Raw genomic sequence first — 23,089 nt, forward strand, 5'->3', positions numbered from 1 at the left:
CCGCCTGAATTTTAAAATTCAACACGCCTGTCATGTAACTTGGTATTTCTGTCAATAGAGTCCAATACCCCCAATTTTGTCCGCAGTGAACTATTATGAGAGCCCACATAGGCACTGAGGTGAACATCGCCTTCCACGGTGTTTTCATCTTCTAAAAGGTACAAAATCATCCTAAATGTAAATATATTATATTATTTTTATTACATGTATGATCTTAATGAATTGTTAAATAAAATTGTTAAAAAAAATTAAAAAAAGATTGTCTACTAATAGTTGAACATAATAGTTGAAAACAAAAAGATGTTTAAACTTTAAATTAAAGAAAATCTTTCTTTATTTTACGATACCAAAAATTATTGAAAAGAAAAACAAATATATATGTAGCATAAAGTCATTAGTTGATTATTATAATGGATTTTTACTTTCTTGACTTCATCATCGCTTTTCGCTTCAGTTGTTTTTAATTGTTCTTCTATGTACATCTTCTCCTCTTGAGAAATACTGCGATGGTTGGACGGTGAGTCTGCTCCCAAATAATAGTATACTACGCTCCAGATGATCGATAATGTACCGAATAGATAAAAGATACTGGGCCAACCAACACTCGATTCTGCGAGAACTCCAGCAATCGGCATAGCGATTATTGTGCCAAACTGACCACCCGCATAAGCGAATGTTCCTTAGGAGGAGGATAAACTAGATTAACTTAATTATGAAGATGTATCCACAACATTACTATAAGCGAAACAATTAGTTGTTGTACGATAGAATTGTAAAATTTATTTTTCGCATGAAGTTCCTCGTTTATCAATAATCTTTTAAAATTTTTAGCAATATTTCAGTAACTTTTTAAATCACGTATTTAAATAGTTTTTCATAAAGCAATCTGTAAATCATTTATTTTCTGATACGATTGAAATATACTGGGCACAGATTCTGATCTATTCTCACCCAGCCGTGCCCTTTCTTCGGGCGGTGCCCACTTGGCGAGAAGGGTTTGAATGCAAGGTAATAGACAAGCCTGAGCGAGACCCATGCCTACCCTGCAAACCAGGACAGCCGGCAGACCTCCATAATGAGCGACGACCGGCGTAATAATTTTGAAAATTCCGCAGACAAACATTCCGATGCAGAGAATCTTCTGACCACTCCAGATATTGGCCAAGTAGCCACTCGGCACCTGTGTCACCACGTAGCCCCAGAAGAACGAGCTGAGCACCAAATCTTTCTCTTGTTTGTTCCAACCAAAATCCTGATGACATAATTAATATAATTTTTTTATGATTTTAAACCTTAATACTAAAATATGTAGCAGAATAATATTATCCGATAAAAAAGTTACATTAAAAATATTTAGATGTCTAAAATAGCTTTTAATGATTTATATTTATATCATATTAAGTCCGTACATATATATATATATACATATATATTAAAGAAATATAAATACGCGTGTAATAAAGAAAATATATCTAAACCAACAACTATTATATGATTTTCATGCTATATGATTTTTGTTCGTGGCAATTAATTATTTACAAATCATTTTAATTTATTTAACATAATTATATATCTATATACATACAGTATGTAATTACTCAACAACACAAAGTCTAAAGTTATGACATAAGACGTTTTTAAGTCGTCTTTTAGACACTTTTTTAGACGTCTTTCTCTGATTTTAGATACTTTTTGTTATCAATATGACGCATTCCACGTGTCAGGAGTCCATCTAAAAATACTGCTTGGAATTTTTTAAATGATCATGAAAACATGTTAGTATACATATTTGATATAATAAGTTTTAAAATCAAAAAATAAGGCATATAAATATTATAAATATTATAATATTATAAATATTATATGCTTTGTGTCCAAAATATTAGAGATAATTATAATTTTTATAATCGTTTTAAAACATTTTCTTTTCTTGATATTTGTAGCTAAAATTACAAAATATACAAAATTTTTATTCACATATTTTCAGAGATGTTTCCCGTACTTTCAAATAAAAACGTTAATTTTTAAACGTTAAATTTATTACAACTATTAACAAATAATTGAGCAATAATACATTGGAAAAATAAATGCAAAACGAGGTATCTTAAAAAATTTTTGTTTTATAGTGATTAAACTCCAATTTTGTCTTGGAAAAAATATTTGTTTACAAGCGATGTCAAATTTCCTTGGTACTATATCTTCTATACATATTAGAGTACTCTTGAGAATTTTTTCAGATTTTTAAAAATAGATATAATTTTTCATTTATTATTTAAAACTGAAAAATTAATTTTTTTATATTATTAAATTTTTTTCACTACAATTAACGTTTTTATCTAAAAGTTAAAATGAAAAAATTCTAAAAAATACATCTATAAAAATATTTATAAAAATTTTGTATATTTTGTGATTTTAAATATAAATGTCAAAGAGAGACAAATTTTTTAATACGATCATCTCGAATATCTTGGACGCAAGACGTATGATAATTCATTTCTTTTGACCTTAGACCTTATACAATATGTGTACTGACATGTTTTCATAATCATTTTAAAAATCCTAAGCAGTTTACTTTTAAATGGACTCTTGACACGTGGAATGCGCATTATACAATATATCATAATTTATAGTCATTAAAATGTTTCAGCTTTGGATGCTATTATGCTTAAATTTTTATCATTATTTATGTTTAGTCTCGATCTCTTGATCTTCCAGCATAAACAAGAATTCAAAAGTGATGATAGAAGATAAATCCGTCAAGTTTATCAACAATCGAAGAGACAATCGGCGATTAAAATCTGACAATTCATCATTGGCGATTCTTATTAGTGACCTTGGAAAGACAACGGTAGCTGTTATCTGCACTCGAGATCCATTTATGCGCAAGAAGTCGCGTAAGAGTGATTGTATCGGCTTCATATTCTACAGCTGGGTTAACATAAAGAATTGTGGAAAGCCCCTGTAACTAGATTTATCTAGTTACCGCGATTAATCTCGCGCAGAGGAACAGTGTTTCATCACATTCAGTCTGACCCAATACCCTTTACTCCCCCGATTCCGCGGATACTATTGAGGAAAATTTCCTTCCTTCGACACAGATTTCAGCTCGGTGACGGCGCTAATTTACGGGACATTCTGTGACCGGTAAAAACCGATCTATCGACGTAAGCAGTTACGCTCGATTGGATAAACTTAATAATTCAACAGCTTCAAATATCCTTTTTAACTGGATGCAATCCAATATAAAAGTCTACAGGATCTATGTCAAATCAATTGCGACAAATCATTTCGACAAATCAGTTCGACATTTTGAATGTAAAATTTAGTATCATATAAATCTAAATGTAAAAAAATATGAATGATATTTCAAATTAGTGTAAGATATTTAAAAAAAATCAAAGTTCTCCAAATAATCGGTCAAACTCAACAATTTCACAGAAATGTAAAATCGCACGCGAGATTTGTATCATTAAATTAATGACTACAAATATAAGGACGTACACAAAGCAATTGTAATGTTTTGTATAGATTTTCCCAAGCTACAATGAGTTCATCGAGTTATATAACATAGCATGTTCGGTACACTTCTCTGAAATCACAATCACTAAAACATAATCTCGAGTATTTTAAATTGTTTGATCAGTATCAGTGTCCAAGTTATCAATTTTAAGCCAAGATAAAAAGGCAATTACATAATTTTACCTCGATATTTGGATTCGCGGTACTCGAATTCGCCATTGGAACCACGGCAACTGACATTCCAACCCTGAGAGTGTACCCGATGGTCATGGCCAGGAAAAGTAGCAACGTTTGCAGATGTCTGATCCCGAACATACCTGCGAAAGAAGTTTATTCTTTTATTCCGAACAATACAATTTAATATCAAATTGATTAATATTTATTTTATATAAATATTATATATTATTATATATTATTTATTATTTTATTTATATAAATAATAACAAAACTTTCGAGAAATTCCTTATTCAATTATCTAAATTTGATACTTTTGTTACACAATTTATAAAAATAAAAGCTAATTAAAAATTATTTCATTATTTCTTATCATTTACAAATTTTCTTGATTTTCTGTTTAGAAAAAAATCAAGAATTTTCAGCGATCGAAAGAAATATGATTAATCAATCTAAAACGCGAATATCATTTTCAATTAACATTCAAGTTTAAGTTTGGATTAGAAATTATTGCCATCATAATGTTAAAATTAATCTTAAATCGAGATTAATCTCAAGTATTAATAGCGATAATTAAGTAAACGAGTTGAGCAAACAACAAAAGATGTTCAGATACAAACGACAAGTGGATGTAAAATTATGTGGTAGGTCGTAAAAAAAGCGTAATAAAATGAAAATGCAGTTTAGTAACTAACGACAATAATAAAGCAAAAGGTAATAATAAAAACATGAAAGAAATATAATATTAAACATAATAATAATGAATAATATTTCCTCATTTAGTAAAAAGTGAATAATTTTTGCCATTTAAAAAAAAAATTTGAAATTTTTTTCAGGACATATACTTATCGAAGGAATGATAAATTGTTAAGTATAATTATGAGTATATTGCAGTAATTATTTAATTTTACGCAGTTACCGCAACTGTAATAGCTATAATCTATAATTAATCCCATTTATTAACAAATGACAAATTCGATTAGCATAAATCCGCAGATATTAGTATCTGCCTACAAGTCTCGAAAGCGAGTTTCGCTCGCACCACGCGATGTTAGAAAAACGAATTAAACCATGGTCGTACTTCCGTAAGTCAATAAACTTGTTCTTTTTAACTGAATTTATATATCGTTTATCTTTTTTATTTTTTTCTTCAACGTGAAGAGAGAAATAAAAAGGATGAACCATCGTTACAAGAATTCGTTAAGAAAATTCGGGAATTCATGGTAGCATCATTTTTTTATCTTCGTTGTTCACTGAATGTTAAATAAAATAATGCACTCTGAATATTTTTAAACGCAATCTGAACTGAAAATAGACCTATTTTTTGTCTTTGCATTGGACTGAACTTTTTATTTCACTTTCGCCAAATTTCAAATATATTTTCATTTTAAGTACAATTAAAGTGTAGTTTACTAGAAAGAACATTTCCTCTTTTTCTCTTCACGTTGGAGAAAAAAAGAGAAAAAAGAAATAAATAGTTCACACTCATAAGTTCAGCTAAAAAGAAAAACAAATAAAACATTTTGCAACAAGTTTATATATTCAATTTAAAATGATCATCGATTTGCATCAAGATCAATTATTTAACATACAAAAATATATCAATTTCAATTAAAATTCATTCTATAACCAACAATTTTATACAAGAATCTTTGTTTTATAAATCGATTTAATCTTCAGATTTCACTTAGGAACGTTTATGGCTTGGATAGTGATTAAAGTTCCTGCATACTAATTCTCCGTTACAAAGTCGTTACTAATCAACACGTAATTACACAGAACACGTATAATTACGCAGGTATGTGCCGTTGATATCCAGTTAACATACAGCGAGATAATGGTTCGAGAGAAGAGAAACACGTGGATAACGTAGAAGAAAAGCGTATGCTATATCTTCAGATTTTTATGAAACAAATTTTATTCTTTGCAGAAAGAATAACTCCAAATTTCGATTTTAAAAAAGCATTATTCGCTTGTTATAGAGAAATTACTTTGAAACTTATCATTATATAAACTGATATACATTTCATTAATATTATAGAGATATAATAATTTCGAGATTATATTTTTAATTAGTCAGTGTTATCGTAGCCAATTTTATCAAGTAAAATATCCGATGATACAATGATAATGAGAACGAGAACCTTCTCAAAAATTTCAGAAGACATCATATTCCACAATAGTATATTATCAACATAAACATTGCATTCCTTAGAAAGTATAAGTAGAATGCGATAATATTAAATAAGTATTAAATCATAAGTGTAAAAAAATATGCCAAGTTCGAACGATACATTTCTCATCGAAATTAGATGATAACCAATCGATATAGCGAGTGAGATCCGATAAGACATAAGCAGGGGCAATCGTACAAAATAAGTCGTGATGATACGTAACGAGATTTATGAAGATACAGATATCGAGATAATATAATATATACGTGATAAAATATAAAAAAATATAATTTTTTTTCATAATATAATTATTCGTTAATAAGAGAGAACTTATATAAGTAATATACGACAAAATATATGGACCCGTCATCACGCACGATTTGTACTTTTGGATCATCGATCCCAAGTTATAGACGATAGCTCACTCTAAGTGTCGATAACGTGATGACGCTTTTTATTGCAATCGAAACGAAGCGAACTTACAACTTGCACGCCTGATAATCCTAGATAAAATAACCAAACGATAAACAAGAGAATTATCAAATACACGCTAGAAAAACACTTTCAACATCTTTAGTCGATAATTACAAAATAAAGACTCAAATGGTAGCATAACTGAGTCAATTAGAAGAAATATCGTATTTTCAAGAATTTTACGCATCTGCCTTCGCTTTATTAAATATTCCTCATTCATTTTTAAAAGTGCATTGTTATTATTGACGTTCCTGACTTCTTTTAATTATTATTATATTGTATGTGTTTGTATTTGTTATTACTATTATTTTTATATTTTTATTACTTTATTATTTCGATCTTTCTATATTTATTATGTTTGTTTTTAGTAATATAATAGATAGTTTATGGAAGACACTATATCACAAGTGACAAGCAATTTCAAAAACTACTTTTTCTCTGAGACTTTTCTTACCGCTCAAAAAATACCTTTATGCACATATTTTTCTAAATTGTTTTTTTTAAATAGTATATTTTTTTAAACTTAAAAGATCGAGCATGTTTCGCTACGCTTTATCTTCAAGGTGATCTTGCGAAGTTTAACAACGCAATTACATACTGTATTGTATACAACAAAATGTGTGCGGGCTATATTGCAATATGTGTATTCTAGACGAAATTACAATTGCACACAAAAAAAAAACAAATTCATGATATTATTCAACCGATCTGTATCGAAAGATCGTTTTGCATGTTAATGCAAACTCTACATTCGGTGTATCACAAATGGCTTTACATTTATTATGTTATAAATAATTTGCGATAATCCATTATTACTTCACTTTCACTGCTTCTTAATGCACTTTTGTAAATGATTTTTATTGAAAAAAATATAAAGATAATTTCACGCGTGTTTTTTTATTTCAGTGTTTCTTCACGATTATTAAACCGATATCAACGATTATGATTGCCTAAAGATCATTGGTTACGATTGACAAGATTAATTTAACGATACATTCCACACAACTACTACACTAGGATACACTAGATATCTTTGCGTTAAATCCTATTTGCAAACTTGTCTCATTACAACGTAAAAAAATAAGCGAACATATAAATCACTTAATTAAATTTAATGACTTCAATTCGATGAAGCTACAAATATTCTTCTACGCAAGGGAAACACGTGTGACATTTTGTGAGATTTTAAATGAAATTTTCATCGAAAATCATATCTCTATTTGGGTAAACCGTTCTTAAGATATTTCAATATTAAATTTAGTAACGCAATTCATTAAAATTTATACTCAAGTTTGTGGTACTTAAAAAATTTATGTTTTATTTATTTGTTTGTCATGTTTTATCATGTCAAAATTTATGAAGATAAGTAATCTGTAACAAAAATAATTATTTTTTTTATCTTAACAATTATTCCTATCATAAAATTATTACAGATTAACAGAAGAGAATTAATTGTTAATGAAGTTTGAACTCGAGTCTATAAGTTAAGAAGCTATTACCATATCCACTACGCTACAAATACTCAAGTATAAACGTTCTAATAAACTCTAATGAACTGCTGCTACTAAATTTAATATTGAAATTTAATATATCTCGAAAACGGTTTACGCTCAAATAGAAATATAATTATATTCAGGGAAACATACTTTATAATCCTGTTCAACTTTCATTGAAATCAGTGAATCACTTCTGAATCTTTCCTTGTAAATTCGTAATTACTTTATAAATTAATAATTCGCTAACTAATTCTGAATTTATACCTAGAAGCTATAAATTTTTATTTGTTCCAAGCGTTTCGTTGATTGAACAATATTTACGTGTCAATCGAACATATTTCTTCCCCATTTTAAACACATTTATAGAAAAATAGAAATACACGTTACAGAAATTTCATAGAAAAATAGATCTTTTATGACACCTGATGACTAGACATTTTTTCAAAAATTTGTTCATTGAATACAATTTCAGATAGTAAGTATCATTATCGTTAAAATGTCGGCATTTAAATAATTATTTTTAGACGTTAAAATGATGACATTAGCTTACTATCTGGGATAGATCTAATAACGAAATCGATTGGACGTTTTCAATGCGCACTGATACATATTAAAACCGTCGTGCATAAATTGACATAAAGATATGTTTATAATAAACATGAAAATCGGTTAAATCGTGAAATACTCAATACTTTATTGTGATGTTAGGTAAAATATATATTTTATAATTTGAAATACTTATTTTTCACTTTTACACTCCAATTAAATCATTGTATAATGGTTTTAATATGCACCAGTGCACACTAATGCTTCCAATTGAATTCGCTACAAGAAATCTGATTCTTAAATAAACTCCACAGATTACAATCGCAATCCTTTCAGTCGTCTACTAAATCCTTATTCGAGTATCAATTTCAAGTATTATCCACAATCACTGACGGTTTTCTTACAGCTCTGTTGTAGGATCGGAGATACCACGGTGGGCATCTTTTGCGACGTTTTCTCGACATCGGCGTCTTCATCCTTCTTGATAGCCGTCATTTCGCACGTCGCGTCTCCTCACACTCCGTTAAAATCCTTATCTCGCCCGCCGTGGCGATATTTATATGGGCATGCCCCTTCCTTTTCGGTCTCGTTTCCGTTCCCTCCCTCCATTATCATCGGCGCCGTCATCGTCGTTGTAGTTAACAGGTGATTTACCTGATTTCTCCCTTTGGACGGAGATCGAAATATCTAAAATCATAACTTAAATCCTTTTTAGAAAAAATATTTCTTCAGCAGAGTACAAAACAAATCTGAAGGAATTGTTTCGCGACGAAGCGAACATCAGCCTTAAGTCATTTTTTTCCGGATTTTCGAGTGCATTGCTCGTTCATTTGTAATATTATTATAGCATAATCGCAACCACTTCCAATAAATATCCGAATGTTTGAAAAGAGAAGCTCGGCAAACACAAGCAAATAATCTTTACAATTAAAAATAAATTCTCTAATTATGAGGAATAAGGATCTATGTGCTAGGACTATCCGATAGTAAAATTAAACGTGAAGCATTTTAATTCCTGTTTCAATAATAATTTTAATATAGTTTCTTCTTAGGCGACTTGTACAAACATATAAAAATATTGCATTTTGCACTTATTACAGATCCGCTTCTCTTAACTGAATCAAGTTGCTCGATTTATATTCGAAATGAAATACATACACATATCTGATTCTTTTTTTTTAAGAACAAAAAAGATGAAATGTAAGAAAAACAGATAAAAGAAGCGAATCCTGTATCTTACTCTGTTATACAAGCGTTATTCCCAATATCTTACACAAAAATCTTGAATCGTTCGATAAAATTGAGAAAATTCGCATGTATAACACTAAATTTAAAAATAAAATTATATCGACTATTTTTTTTATTTTATCTGTTATGATAACTTTATGATAACTTTCTACACAGTAAGTTATGGTACATTACTTCACATCCTTAGCCAACGTTAAACGGCTATGAGGATGCAAAAAAAATCGTATTCTACAATTCATTATGCAAAAATATAATAGTATTTAATTTATAATATTTATAGAAGTTATCGGTATTAAGCCCCGGCGCATATCTTCTGATTCTGGAAGCGTCACGTTACTGCGACCTTTGCTTTTTTCTAGCTGGTCCCTTGTCGTTCTCTTCTCTTTCCATGCTTTTCTTCGCAAGCCTGGAAGAGGTCCGAGTTGACGTTAAACGTACCGCCAATTCCGGAAGACTGAAACAATTAACGATGCAACAATGAATTTCGATGCGAAATTTACAATGATAAATAATAAAATCGCTTCAACTCTTTCGCTACTACAATAAAATTTTAATATATTTTATTATTATTGCTGGAGTAAGTATGTTTTCAACGGCGCGTGGATTTTAGCGTGCCTAAGATATTTATTTTTTAAGTTATTGTATTGCAACATTAAACATAGAAGTCTTTTTTTATTCAATATCTTTGAATTTTTTTAATATTTTGCTATAACTTTGACAATAAATTACGATATATATAGTTAATGTTCTGCATTAACAATAAATGTAATATACAATTAGGTAGTTTTAAGTAAAGCAAAAAATCGATTAAAAGAAAAATTATGTCACGTGATAAGTACTTAAGATAATTCATATCTAATCTTTTTTAATTATAAAAAAACATATTTTTGATTCGCTAACAATCAACTTATTGTTAAGCAATAGAAAATATGTTACTGTTTTCCAAAATGTACAGTAATCATTCATCAATAATTTATTCAATGGCAATTTACTTCAATACGATTGGTTCTTGCTTTTGGTTCCTTATAGAACTAAATATATAAACCAATCATAATGAAGAATTTTACAACAGTTGCAAAGCCGCTTTCTCTGCTGAACGCAGCCATTGAAAGATAATTTCCGTGTTTATTATATAACACACAAAAAATAAATTTATTTCGTATAATTAGAAAATTATATAATTCTTCACTTTCCGTAAAATAATATAATTACAATAAAAGAAGTCTCTGGAATCTTAAGAAATAATAACTTCAGTACTCACCCTAATTGATCAACTTTCTGCCGCTTTCCATTTGGTGTCTTTGCGTTATTCTTTTTTGTGTTTATTTCCGCATCAGACAGCGTTTCCTTCGCGTTATTGTTCTTTGTGGACGACGTTTCTTCCTTATTTAATGATGTTTCGTTCGTATTATTATCCTTCGCGGACGATGTTTCTTTCCCATTCAATGACGTTTTTTTCACATTATTGTTCTTCGCGGGCAACGTCTCTTTCTCGCTCAATAATGTTTCTTTCGCATTATTATCCTTCGCGGGCAACGTCTCTTTCTCGTTCAATAATGTTTCTTTCGCATTATTATCCTTCGCGGTGTTCTTTTTGCGTGAATTCGTCTGAGTGTGTTGCGACAAGGGCAGTCGCGATTTCTGCGAGGCCTGGGACGCGTAGGTCTTCGAGGTAAGCTGCGTAGGCGGCACGATACCATTATTTTCGTAGTAACGGGATAATCGAAGAGTCACACTTTTAGAGCAGTTAAACGTCTTGTAGATGCCCACCAGAGAGTCGGCCAGTTCGAACATATTCGAACGTAACGAGATGACGATAAACTGTGCATTCTTCGTGCGCTCTTTGATGTAATTACCAACAATGGAGACGTTCTTAAAGTCGAGTGCTGCATCGATCTCATCCATAAAGTACACAGGCGTGGGTTTGTAATGATGAAGGGCGAAAACCAGCGCCAACGAACTTAGAGTCTTCTCACCGCCACTGAGTTTATCGATGCTCTTCCATGATTTCTTGGGCGGACGCACACTAAATACAATACCCTCGCTTAACGGATCTAACGAATCCACCAGTTCTAACTCTGCATCGCCGCCAAGCGTAATCATCTGATACATCTCCTTTAACTTGGTAGTGATCAGAGTAAAACCATGTAGGAATTCCTGGATCCTGCGTCGTCGAGCAGTCTCGTAGATGTCACGCATCTTGTTGCGTATCGACGTCGTCTCTTCCAGGTCAGCGGCACGGTTCATATACAGCGCATCTTTCTCCTCATAGTCCGCAATGATTTGCATGTTGGGTATCTGCTCGGGTAGCTTTTTCTTTATCTTCGCCAAATTCTGCAGCAACATCTTTATATCTAATTGATCAATCTCCTCCTCAGTCAGATTCTTAAGTGGCTCTAAAGTCTCATGGGGAATCTGGCGTAGTTTCAGATTCTTTAAGTCCCGGTTATATGCGGGAATCATTTGCTGGACTTCCTTTAACGATTTTTTATTCTCTTGTAATTTCTGCTCCACATCGATCTTCACCGCCTTCATCTTGTCCTCGCGCGCCTGCAGTTCATTCAACTCGTCCTTCAAAGACAATGTGGCGTCGTCCCGCTCTACCAATGCCTCATTGAGTCCCTTTAATTCATCTAGAATGACTTTAGCATGTTCCTCGAGTTCGGATTTTTCCTTCTGAATGTCCCTTAGCCTCTGCTCGCAGGTGTGTACATCGTTTTCTAGCGTTTCTATGTGTTTCTCAGTCTTCTTGACGTTTCTCTCGGCAGTCTTAATAGCCACCTGCAGACGATATATCTCCGCCTTAGTTTTATCTATCGATTTAGTCAGCTGCGCAATTTTCGCCTGCTGATCCCGCACTCGACTGCCGGAGATATCATCTATCTTCTTATTGATACGTTCCACCTCTTGCTCTACTGAAGCGGAATTCTCTTCGACTTCGTCCAGATGCAATTTCGTCGCGTCCACCGCTTTCTGCAGTTGCATAACTTTCTTTGGGTCTGCTACAGCGTTCGCGGCAGTTTTTTCCTGTGCCTTCAGTTGCGCTCGCAACGATGGCTCCTGCTCGCTCAGCGTCTGTACCTCGATATTAAATCTCTGCTGATCAACTTTCATATCTTTCAAACCGGATGTCAACACATAGACCTGTTCTTCCAGAGGTTTCTGCTTCGCTCTCAGCTTATTGCACTCTTCAAATACAGTATCCAGCTGCGATTGTAATTTTTCGATATCAGCGTTCGACGGCTCATTCCTCACCACCTTCTGACCCATCCGACCTCGGAATACTGTGCGACCACCACCACTCATCGTACCCGACAGCTCAATCAGTTCGCCTTTCAATGTTACCACACGATATCGTATGCTACCATAAGCGATGCGCGTTGCCTGATCCAAATCCTGCGCTACCAAAGTGTCTTGTAGACCATAATAGAACGCTGGCAGCACTCGCTTATCTTCTACTTTAATCAGATCAAACAGTCGATGTACGTTCTCTGGTGCTTGGATCCTCTGATTGATCTTACTTTGGAATCGTTGCTGTTTTTCTAAAGCTATAAATGTAGCGCGTCCTATGTTATGTTGTCGCAGATAGGTGATACATGCCTGCGCAGTGGTTACCGTGTCCACAACAATGTCGTCTAGTGGACCGCATGCCGTCGACACAGCGACATCATATTTGGCGTCAATGGCGCCCAAATCGCCCTATACAGAAACAAATTCTTACAAAATGCTACTTCAAGCGAAAGAAAATCTTAATATTCGCAGATCCAGCATCACTTCAAATTAATGTATCTTTGTTTAAAGTTAATGTAATTAAATAATTTCGAGAAAATAAAATGTAGAGGATATCTATTCTTTAAAAAAATATTAATAACGTCAATTAGATTATTTTGTTGGAACTTCGGATGACACAACCGAAAAATCTATTTTTATTTTCTCGACTATTCATATAGAATCTTCATATAATAAAAGATTAATATCTGAAATGATACACATTAAAAAACAGAAGCATGGAATAAACAGATAAAATGACACGGAGTCTATGCCTGAAGCATATTCTAACATTATACATTCTCTGTCTCCTTCCTAATATCTTTTTTCCTTTGCCCTCCCCCCCCTCCCTTTTTGTTGTTTTCCGTTCTCGATTAGTGTTTTTCTTTTCGACATTGTGTTATTCGATATTGTGGAAGTCAGATGTTCGCTACTCTTTGCTTAAAAAAATTTTTGAAAAAACCATTATGCGATATGTGGATTAACATCTACCTGTGTTTTCTCTCTTTTTTATTAATGAACTCTCAACACTTTTACCGATATTGACAAGGTACATGATTATATTATATAGATATTATTAATTCGCTTGTATCAAGTATTAATGTTTTGTTCTCGGTCACGTTTCTAGAATGTTTTTCTGACTACTTTGAATTCTGGTATATCTGACTCGCAAGGCACTACACGATATGAAGAATGTAATACCATAGATATTTTTATAACAATTTAATATTACTGCAACATTGAAAATGACTCGAGCGGAGTCGAAACGTTTGTTTTGTCGATTTGTAATTTATGATTGAATTTTAATTAAAGTTTGTTACTATATTACTGGCTCTTTGCATATATTGTTTTGCATATATTGTTTTAGTGAAAAACATTAGTTAAAAGAATCTTTCATAACGTAATTGAAGATAATGTCCGACTGGATCCGAGTCCACTCAATCTACGAATATTGATCAGGATTAACCAATGCAATGCTGTTTTATTTCGCACATCTCGGAAAATCTCACTCACCAGTCTCCCAAATATTCCAGGTAATCGTCCCTCACGTTTTTCTCTCATCAATGAGTCTAAGACGTGGTTTCGTGACCTGCTGGCCTGCATGGCAGAACGCTGTTCCTCAAAAGTGATTCGCATCTTCTGCAGCTGAGCGGTTTTCTCGCTTTCGAGTGCCTTTGCTTCATTTAGTTCGCTCTGTGCTTGCTTTAAACTGCGCTCGGTTGCCGGGATTTTCGTCTCGAATAATGCCAGCTGCTTTTGTCGCTCTTTAAGAGTATTCGCAGTTCTTTCCAAAGACTCTCGGAGATTTCCCAATTTCTCTTTCTCGACTTTCTCTACCGATGTATAAAGTTCCAACTCTGACTGCGCGATATCGTATGCTGCTTTTGCTTGATCCACGTCTTTCCTAAGAGATATCAGCTCTTTCTCCAACTTGGACCGCTCATTCAGTAACGGCTCTGTCTTTTCCCGTAGATTCGACATCAAAGTTGCTAACGTAGCCTCTTCCTTTTCTTTCTTGGCTGCTTGCGTCTCGATCAGACGCTCGCATTCATTAATGTCCTTGGCGTTTTTTTCTGGTACCTTCAGTAGTTCCTCCAGCTTACTTTTCTCCTGTGATCGTTACATAAATTGCCAAATATATAATTGGATACAAACAAAAAAAATATATATAACAAAATATAACATTTATATTGAATTTACATGTAAATTTAATGTTTTTTGTTAAGATAATAAAGAGAAGAATTACCGTTTTGCTAGACACTATATTAGCTTTCCGCCGCTTATTTGTCTCTATTAGTTCGGCGTGCAGCGACTCGTCCTGTTTATGTATTTCGTCGAATCTCGCCGTGGCTTCGTCCTTCTGCCGTTGCAAAGCGTTCCACTTCTTGCTCTTCTCCTTAATAATCTCGATTTTTTTCTCCTTCTCTTTGCTAACGTTGATCATTTCGTCTGTTAATGTAGTATATTCCTTAGTAATACTATCTTTCGTCGCTTCGCACTCAACAAGCTTCTTCATTGCCTCGGATCTGATAGAAATATTTCATAATTTTCAATAGTTAGCTAAGCTGATATAATGCTTCAAATATCTTCAGATTTAAATCAAATAATAAAACTATTTTCATGGACAACTCACCTTTTGCAATGATAAATTTGATGCTGCAGACTGATTATTAAATTCTCCGTTTTTAAGTACTGTACTGCTTCTTGCATAGGCTCCTCCAAGGCCTCTTTCTCTTTTTGCACGACTCTAAGACGATGAAGCTTTTCTATTTTACGTTCTGTTAATTCTTCGACCTTATTCAATAATTTCTCCAAAGGTTCTTTGTAACGAACTGTACCAATAATATCTTCCAGAAATTCTAACATTCCAGTATCGTTTTCATTTTGAGCCTTTGGTTTCATTAGTGCAATTTGTTCTACTTCACCCTAAAGAAAGCAATTCTCATGAAACTTTTTACCGATATAGAATTTAATGTAATTAATACATATTGATTCTGATTTGAATGTATTTAATATATATTGTATTTTATATATAATAAATTGATTTTAAATGTATAATTTAACATGTATTAATTTTTAAAATAAACTAAGTTTTTGTAAATATTTTGGTATTCTTTCAAGAAAAGAATATTAACACTAGAAAAATTCAAAATATTAAAATATTTAAGAAATAATCAATAAATGTGTATAAAAAGTTATATTAGCTCAGAGGAAAATTAACTATATAAAGTTCGGTTTTTCACAAGAATTATTTTAAAAATGATATGAAAATAAGATCAAATAGATTACATGTGTTCACATGATTAAAAAAAATCTTTGAAAGTTAAATCTATTCTAGATTCTACTATATATACTCTAATAAAACATTACATGATTCTACCTGTAATATCAAAAAACGATTGTGGTCCAAATCGACTCCGTGATACCTCAAGAGTTTAGCAATCTCTTTAAATTGTACTTTCTTCTTATTAAGCTCATAATATGATGAACTATCCTTGAATGCTGTTCTAGATATGACAAACTCGCTGCCCGGAACAACATCATAATCTTCACCAGACTTAAAATTAATTTGATTAAAAATTAATTAGCTTAGTATTCTATTAATTACTATTATTAATTACTATTATTACATTCTTATTAATTATTATTAATTACTAGCAGAAATCAAATTGTCACACTTGTATTTTTATACCTTAAACTCTAAATCATTAATATCAGTACCTTATCGATAATTCTTTGAAAATGTATAGAAACGGTGCAACTGTTCACATTCGGATGCTCACTGGAATTATGTATCAGGACAGAGATCTTCTTTGACCTAATTTTGCTAGCACGATAACCAAACACAAACAGCATAGAGTCTATCACATTGCTCTTGCCACTGCCATTGGGACCCACTATCGCTGAGAAACTCTGAAGGAAAGAAATGATAAAAGTCTATTTATTTTTGCACTAGAACTTCCTCACTTATCCCAAATATCTATTTAGCTCAAGTTTCAAAAGTGTACACTAGTTTAGCTTTGTTAAACAGCTCTGATAACACTTATAAACAAATTCAGTCTTGCATTATATTAAATTAGTACATATTAAAAGCTGCTATACATAAAATTGGCCAAGTTAAATGTAAGCTGTGTTCCAAAATTCACTGCCAGCACTGAAAATATATAGTTTACATTATGTATATTATACATTTTCACACACAGCAGTGGCAGTGAATTTTGGAACACAGCCGTAAAAGCATGACAAAGTAAACTGCAATGTTCACAAAACATTGGCATTCTAGTAATGGATCTGGACATGGAGATAACCTATAAGTTATCCTATAGGTCTAATTATAAGGCCTGATTGCATCAACGTTACTTTGACTTTAAGCAAGACTTAAAATTCTTTTTCTCTCTCTGTCTTGTTTTAAAGCAAAAGAAAAACAAAAACAGAGAGTTTTAAGCCTTGCTTAAAGTCAAAGTAACATTAGTGCAATCGAGCCTTAATCACATAATTATTGCATAACATAAATTTTTTATGATTAAATATTTATATTATGATATTGTCATATTATTTAACAGAATATATATATATATTTCATTGTCAGAGTTATTGTATCAGTGTATTTAGATAATTTACATAAAGTAGTTTTTAATGTGCATTAATCCAATGTAATATGAGTGATTGAAGTCTTCCAATTATTAAGACCTGGTTCTATAAATGAAAGATTAACATAATCTTGGTTTAACTTACTATTTACATTTTTCCAATTCCAAGAATTTAGCTTACTGCTTATCTTTCTCTAATTCTAGAATTCAAAAAAGATAAATAGTAAGTTAAAGATTAAAGTAACACTCTTACATTTATGAAGTCAGGCATAAGAATTGGATACACACATCAATGTGTTTACCTTTTGGAAAGGACCAATTATATGTGTGCCAGCGTAGCTCTTAAAGTTTTTATTAACAATCTTGGCGATCATGAGCCTGGATCCAGTTTCATCAATCTCATTAAAGTTTTTTAAAGGTGGTGGGATATATATCTCATCATCCACCCTCAGGCCACCTTCCTCATCCTTGTCAAATCCCGTGTCCTGCTCGTTCACTTCCATGTCGACCCCGCCGGGGGTGTGTCTCTTCGCTGGGGAGTCGTTGGCCATCCGGACGGTTTTTACAGCCTTTTATCTACAGCTTTTCAGCCTGCGTCGTAATCTCGTGCTGCGTTTCGAGGTTAGTCTGTCAACAACATCATCGATCAGCCCAGCCGATCTGTCGCTTGAATTGTCAATACAAGTTCGTTCGCCAGGCCACAATATCGAATAAATCACTCTCTCCTGTTGCGGCACTGTTGAAACCGAGCTCGCACTCGCAAACCGATCTTTCCCGCGCGATGCTAGCCGAAGGAATTGAACGGAATTACAGAATTCTGACGCGAAACCTCTAACCTCACCTTCTCCAGAATCACTCCGATTAGTTTCCCCACTGTACTCGACGTTCCCGCGACGCACGAATATTGCGATCGAGCCAGATAAACGACAGATCTGGGTCACTATCAGGTTCTCATGTTTTCAGCACCCGCCATCACATATAGCATCACGCCGAAGAGGCGTTCTGAATTCAAAATCCCGCTCGACCAACGGAATCGTCCGAATGATGAACTCGAACTGGCGCGATAATACTCGATCGTGCGCGAAACTCACTCCACTCATGAGATGCAGATGACTCCCCAGGTCGCCGCGAAATCGCGCGTCTTTGAATTCCTTCGCGAGTCGCGAAATCATCCGCGAAATCGTCTTCTAGTCCTCTGACGGCTCTGACACGAGCAAAATGGCGGCAAAATGGATTCGCTCGTTTGGCAAAGTCCAACGTGCGATTTTGGAATTAATAGCAACTTTTTCTTCCATTTCTTCACTTCGATCAAAGATAAGCATGCGTTTGATGTTTTGATGGCAAAACAAAGAAGGAGAAAAAAAATGAAAAATCCGTCCGATTAAAGAAAGAGAGGATCAAGGTGAGAATTAAGAAGAAAGCGCCTGCGCACGCGCAGCGAGCATCTTGTCTACGCTAGCGAGTTCAGTGGCCTGAAGTGAGCGCAATTCGAATGTCACTACCACATGACTCCGTGGCGCAACGGTAGCGCGTCTGACTCCAGATCAGAAGGTTGCGTGTTCAAATCACGTCGGGGTCAGGATTTTTTTTTTTTTTCCTTTCATTTTCGTGTACTTGTTATAAAAACATACGCGTGCAACATAATTTTTTTTTAAATATCAGGCACAGTTGTGTGCAAATATGAATTATCGAGGTATGTTCCTCGTAGGCATTCTTTTTACATTCTGATATGAAGTCTATTGTTGCTTGCACTTTTTAAATTCAGAATTTTCGTTTTCTCTTTCTCTAATGCCCGAATATATATTTATCTCGTTTTAAACAGATTTATGATCATGGATGTAGTACATACATTTATCGTTAGAGAGAAAGAGAGAAAAGATATGGAAGGATCAATTGTGCGAAGAACAAGTCACTGCACTGCAACAGAACAAGTGTAAACGAATGTAAACATACTGCAAAAACACATCAGGAATGTGAGAAACATTGCGAAAATCGCTCAGCCAAAAAAAGTCGCAATTTGAATCCGTACTAATAAAACAAAGCTGTTTGTAAGTAAACAAAGGATTATTGCACTTTGAGTATTTAACAAAACGATATTAATTATCGAATGTTTTAACCTCAAAGTTCAAATATCATTGCCTTCTCCTTCAATCGAAGAACATAAGAAAAAAATTGTGTAATCACTTGATCACATTATTATAAAATCTTCATTAATTTAAGAAGACACAACATGAAAGTGTAAGTCGTTAAATCCATTAAATTTTTCGCTTTTCGCAAGAATTGTTATACCTTACTATCATTGGTTTTACAGCATAAAAGGAAACTGGAACACTCTTCTGAGTAATTACGAGGTTTTGGATATTTTGCAAAATACGAAGTGTTCTTACAAGAAACAAAAGATGAATCAGCTTGCAACCATCACTTATCAGACAATCAAGTATCTAGAAGATACGCCATGTAAGAAGCAGAATCCAGAGAAAATTCGAGAGTTTCTGAGAGCCATGGAGCCTATCAAATTGTCCAAAGCTGAGAAGCTTACTCTTCTGAATCTTTGTCCTACTACACCTCTCGAGATTCAATTGGTATGGCTTCTTTCTTATAAATATCCTAATTCAATGCTGTCCAAGATTCGTAATTTTAGGATTATTATTAATGGAAATAGAAAAAAGAAAATAATAACATTCCAATATTGACACATATTAAGCCAATTCCCAGAATTACAAACCTTGGATAATACCGTTTTACTTGATTAAGAAGCAGAGATATTCAAATCTTTCGACGTTTCGGTGATAGATCTATTCTGAAATAATCACTATGTATAGATGGTGGAAGAGAGCGAGGAACGACTATCAGAGGAAGACGTGGACACTGTGCTTCAAATCATCGCGAATGTGCGAGGAGATGAGGAAGACACAGAACAAGAAACCTAATCTTAGACCTTAAAAAATAACTTATTTAAATATATTTTATGTATGTACATTTTATTTATATAATAAACATGACTGGAAATAGTGTATAATTAAATTATTGTGCGTGTATAATAGTGAATAGCCTTATTATCTCTTTTGATCCCCAAGATCGTCTATAGAGTCTTCATCAATCTGAAAAAAAAAGAATAGAATTTTTCACTTTGCGTTCAATATACTACTACTTTCTTCCTCTTTTTTTCATAACTTACTTGTGGCCATTTTTCAGGTATCACTTCAAACAGATCGTCCTTGACGTCTCCCTGTATAACAATTTCATCGTCTCCAGTCACGCTGGATCCACAAGCAAACTTACTACCGAAAAATTTTGCTGCTACCTTCAAGTCGATGTCTAAGAAATAAATTATTCAAAATTAGAACATTTATTTGTTTTACAATTCATTTAAAATCTAAATTTTAGATCGTTTTGATGTTGTATTACCAAAAGTGCTAAGACCAGTTACAACTGTGACGGATTTCTTCTTTCCTCTAGGTGCTCTGGAGATAGTTATCAATCGTGGTATATCCTCTTTCTTCTTGGTTTTCAGCATACCTTTACCACCTCGCTTCTGTCGCTTTTTCTCATCTTCTCCTGTGCTGACTTCGGTAGAGCCATCCTCTGTAGCTAATTAAAAAATAATCCTTATTATTAGAATATCTTGAACTGTTCGCTATGATGGTCAATTCTTACAATTACTAATAATTTACAATTACCTAATTTTATCTTTTCAAATTCAGTAGGCAGATTCCTTTCTAGCCATTGCTTGCATTTGTCATACTCTGGATAATATTCGCAGTACTGTAAATCAATGATCATCAGATTTTTACCAGATTCAAACTTCTAATAAGATATATAAGTATATTTTCCATAAACGGTATAAGTATATTAACACAAGAGTCATTCTGTTTTTTTCTCTTATTAAACATCAAATAGAAACAGAATGATTTCCATATCAATGCATCTCCTAAAAATCTCTTTGCTTATCAATCTTTTTTTTCTATGAGAGTCATATTGTCTCATTGAAAAGGATGAAGAAATTAACTTGAATTGAAACATTTATTATTTCTTTCTAATATAAAACATGTTGTAATTAATTTTTAATTATAAATTTCAATTGCCAATTATGATTTCTCCATTTTCGTAATCAAGCAGGCATTTTTCATATCAGTATTAAAAGTAACAATTTACCTCAATAGGTAGCGAACAGTTTCCGCAATATTGAACGCGGATGGGATAAGTGACATTAGGAACCGGTCCCAATTCCAGTCGAAACTCCGGCAGTTCTTCCGCTGACATCCTTGCGCCGTCTAACCTCACTCGCGGTCTTGTCGGGCAGCTCTTTCAGAACAATCGTTTTAAAAATTTTTCCTCGTGCTGCGTCAATCTTCCTGGAAACAGTCTCTATTTTTACATGAACAAATACTGCTAACTGCTGCTAACAAATATCTTGTACCGTATGCACCATTAGGTTAGAAACGCCAGGGATGTAGAAATTTAAAGATCAATTTCTATGACCAGTGAAGTGATTTTTGTTCCCCCAAAAAGTATTCACATCATTGTACAATTGGGTGCATTAGGTGCATCCAGAAGCACGATTGCTCACTGAGCGCTCAGTGAGCTCTTGCATTTGATTAGATCTAAAAATATTCCATTAGATCTAAAAATGTAGACCAAACAGGTAAAAGAGCTCTCAGTAAGCGATCGTGCTTTTGGATGCACCTAAAGCATCCATTAGGTGCATTCAGAAGCACGACTGTTTAGGCCACCATCCCATGAGAAATTTACAGCGGAACGGAACAGCGCGACTAATCACAATTTTGCAGTCATTACTCTACTTTCTTTTCTGCGATTGATTCTTGCTGTTCCGTTTCGCTGTAAATTTCCGCTCATAAAACGCCGATCTCATTAAGCGCTCAATGAGCTGTTACATTGAAAGATTAAAGTTTGACTAATCAGAACAAAAAGAGCCAAAACTTCTTTGTCCTCGTTGGTGAAATTTTAATCTTTAATCTTTAATCTCAATTTTCAATGTATAGTCTGATTTCGGCCTAATACGATAATTAGATTCTAATCTAACTAGGAATCCCGCAAAAAAATAAACATATGCTGCAGACTTAAAATTTCAATGTAGATTAACGTCAATTTCAATTTAACTTATTTCTATCTTTTTTTAAACAATAATAAAAAAATAATATAATAGGCTAATGAGAGTCAGCATCAATAAATGGCGCAATTATTTAGGATAAAATAAAGAAGATATCAATTTAATTTCTGATTATTGATCGTTCATTTAATAATTGCGCCGTTTATTGACGCTGACTTTCATTAGCCTATTAAGGTTATTTTTTTTTATTGTTAAAAATTTGAGAGTCCTAATATAATTATTGTTATTGTTTATCTTTTGTTAGTTCTAAGAATCAGAAAAAAATAAAAATAAAACTGAGATTAAAATTTAAATTACCTTAGAAATAGATATAAGATAAGTAATTCCGATTGAATTATGTCCGTTTTTTTAACCAAGTTAGATTAATTTTAATTTTGAATTAGTATAATTTCTTTTTTACCTTCTCCTAATTTTTATAACTAGAAAAAGATAAAAAGTAAATTAAACAAAATATGTATATTTAAATAT

General features: G+C 32.9%; 4 protein-coding genes and 1 non-coding gene across 6 annotated transcripts in view; 2 read left to right on the top strand and 3 right to left on the bottom strand.

The window, feature by feature from the left end:
- Nucleotides 1–8,900, bottom strand: part of LOC108746736 — an 18,949-nt gene extending 10,049 nt beyond the window's left edge. Inside the window, exons 1-5 of the mRNA XM_018483669.1 lie at nt 8,788–8,900; nt 3,703–3,836; nt 952–1,252; nt 423–679; nt 1–151 (exon numbers count right to left, since the gene is read on the bottom strand). Of these exons, the coding sequence (XP_018339171.1) occupies nt 1–151; nt 423–679; nt 952–1,252; nt 3,703–3,836; nt 8,788–8,878 (934 nt within the window). The 5' untranslated portion in view covers nt 8,879–8,900. The remainder of the gene's footprint in view (nt 152–422; nt 680–951; nt 1,253–3,702; nt 3,837–8,787) is intronic.
- Nucleotides 8,901–9,933: 1,033 nt separating this feature from the next.
- LOC108747007 (structural maintenance of chromosomes protein 4) lies at nt 9,934–18,798 on the bottom strand. Its single transcript, XM_018484209.1, has 8 exons — nt 17,793–18,798; nt 16,622–16,813; nt 16,281–16,457; nt 15,534–15,826; nt 15,147–15,426; nt 14,414–15,010; nt 10,893–13,330; nt 9,934–10,085 (listed from the first exon to the last, which is right to left on the bottom strand). Exons 1-8 carry the CDS (start codon nt 18,039–18,041, stop codon nt 9,965–9,967), a joined length of 4,347 nt encoding a protein of 1,448 aa, XP_018339711.1. The 5' UTR covers nt 18,042–18,798; the 3' UTR covers nt 9,934–9,964.
- Nucleotides 18,799–18,997: 199 nt separating this feature from the next.
- Nucleotides 18,998–19,069, top strand: Trnaw-cca. Its single transcript has one exon. It is a non-coding gene; the product is annotated as a tRNA-Trp (tRNA).
- Nucleotides 19,070–19,083: 14 nt separating this feature from the next.
- Nucleotides 19,084–20,494, top strand: LOC108746774 (DNA-directed RNA polymerase III subunit RPC9). The gene is made up of 4 exons (XM_018483728.1): nt 19,084–19,183; nt 19,313–19,728; nt 19,802–20,072; nt 20,313–20,494. The coding sequence occupies exons 2-4, from the start codon at nt 19,721–19,723 to the stop codon at nt 20,418–20,420; spliced, it is 387 nt and encodes a 128-aa protein (XP_018339230.1). The 5' UTR covers nt 19,084–19,183; nt 19,313–19,720; the 3' UTR covers nt 20,421–20,494.
- On the bottom strand, nt 20,466–22,073 carry LOC108746773 (density-regulated protein homolog). Of its 2 annotated transcripts, XM_018483727.1 has the most exons (6): nt 21,911–22,073; nt 21,646–21,845; nt 21,171–21,255; nt 20,899–21,081; nt 20,669–20,808; nt 20,466–20,591 (listed from the first exon to the last, which is right to left on the bottom strand). In XM_018483727.1, exons 2-6 carry the CDS (start codon nt 21,751–21,753, stop codon nt 20,547–20,549), a joined length of 561 nt encoding a protein of 186 aa, XP_018339229.1. In that variant the 5' UTR covers nt 21,754–21,845; nt 21,911–22,073; the 3' UTR covers nt 20,466–20,546. The 2 variants fall into 2 exon arrangements, with proteins under 2 accessions (XP_018339229.1, XP_018339228.1); XM_018483726.1 differs by lacking the exon at nt 21,911–22,073 and having other exon boundaries at nt 21,646–21,893.
- Between the last annotated feature and the right edge of the window lie 1,016 nt (nt 22,074–23,089).

The sequence above is a fragment of the Trachymyrmex septentrionalis genome, unplaced genomic scaffold (genome assembly GCF_001594115.1).
Source record: "Trachymyrmex septentrionalis isolate Tsep2-gDNA-1 unplaced genomic scaffold, Tsep1.0 scaffold19, whole genome shotgun sequence".
Classification (NCBI taxonomy): Eukaryota; Metazoa; Arthropoda; class Insecta; order Hymenoptera; family Formicidae; genus Trachymyrmex; species Trachymyrmex septentrionalis.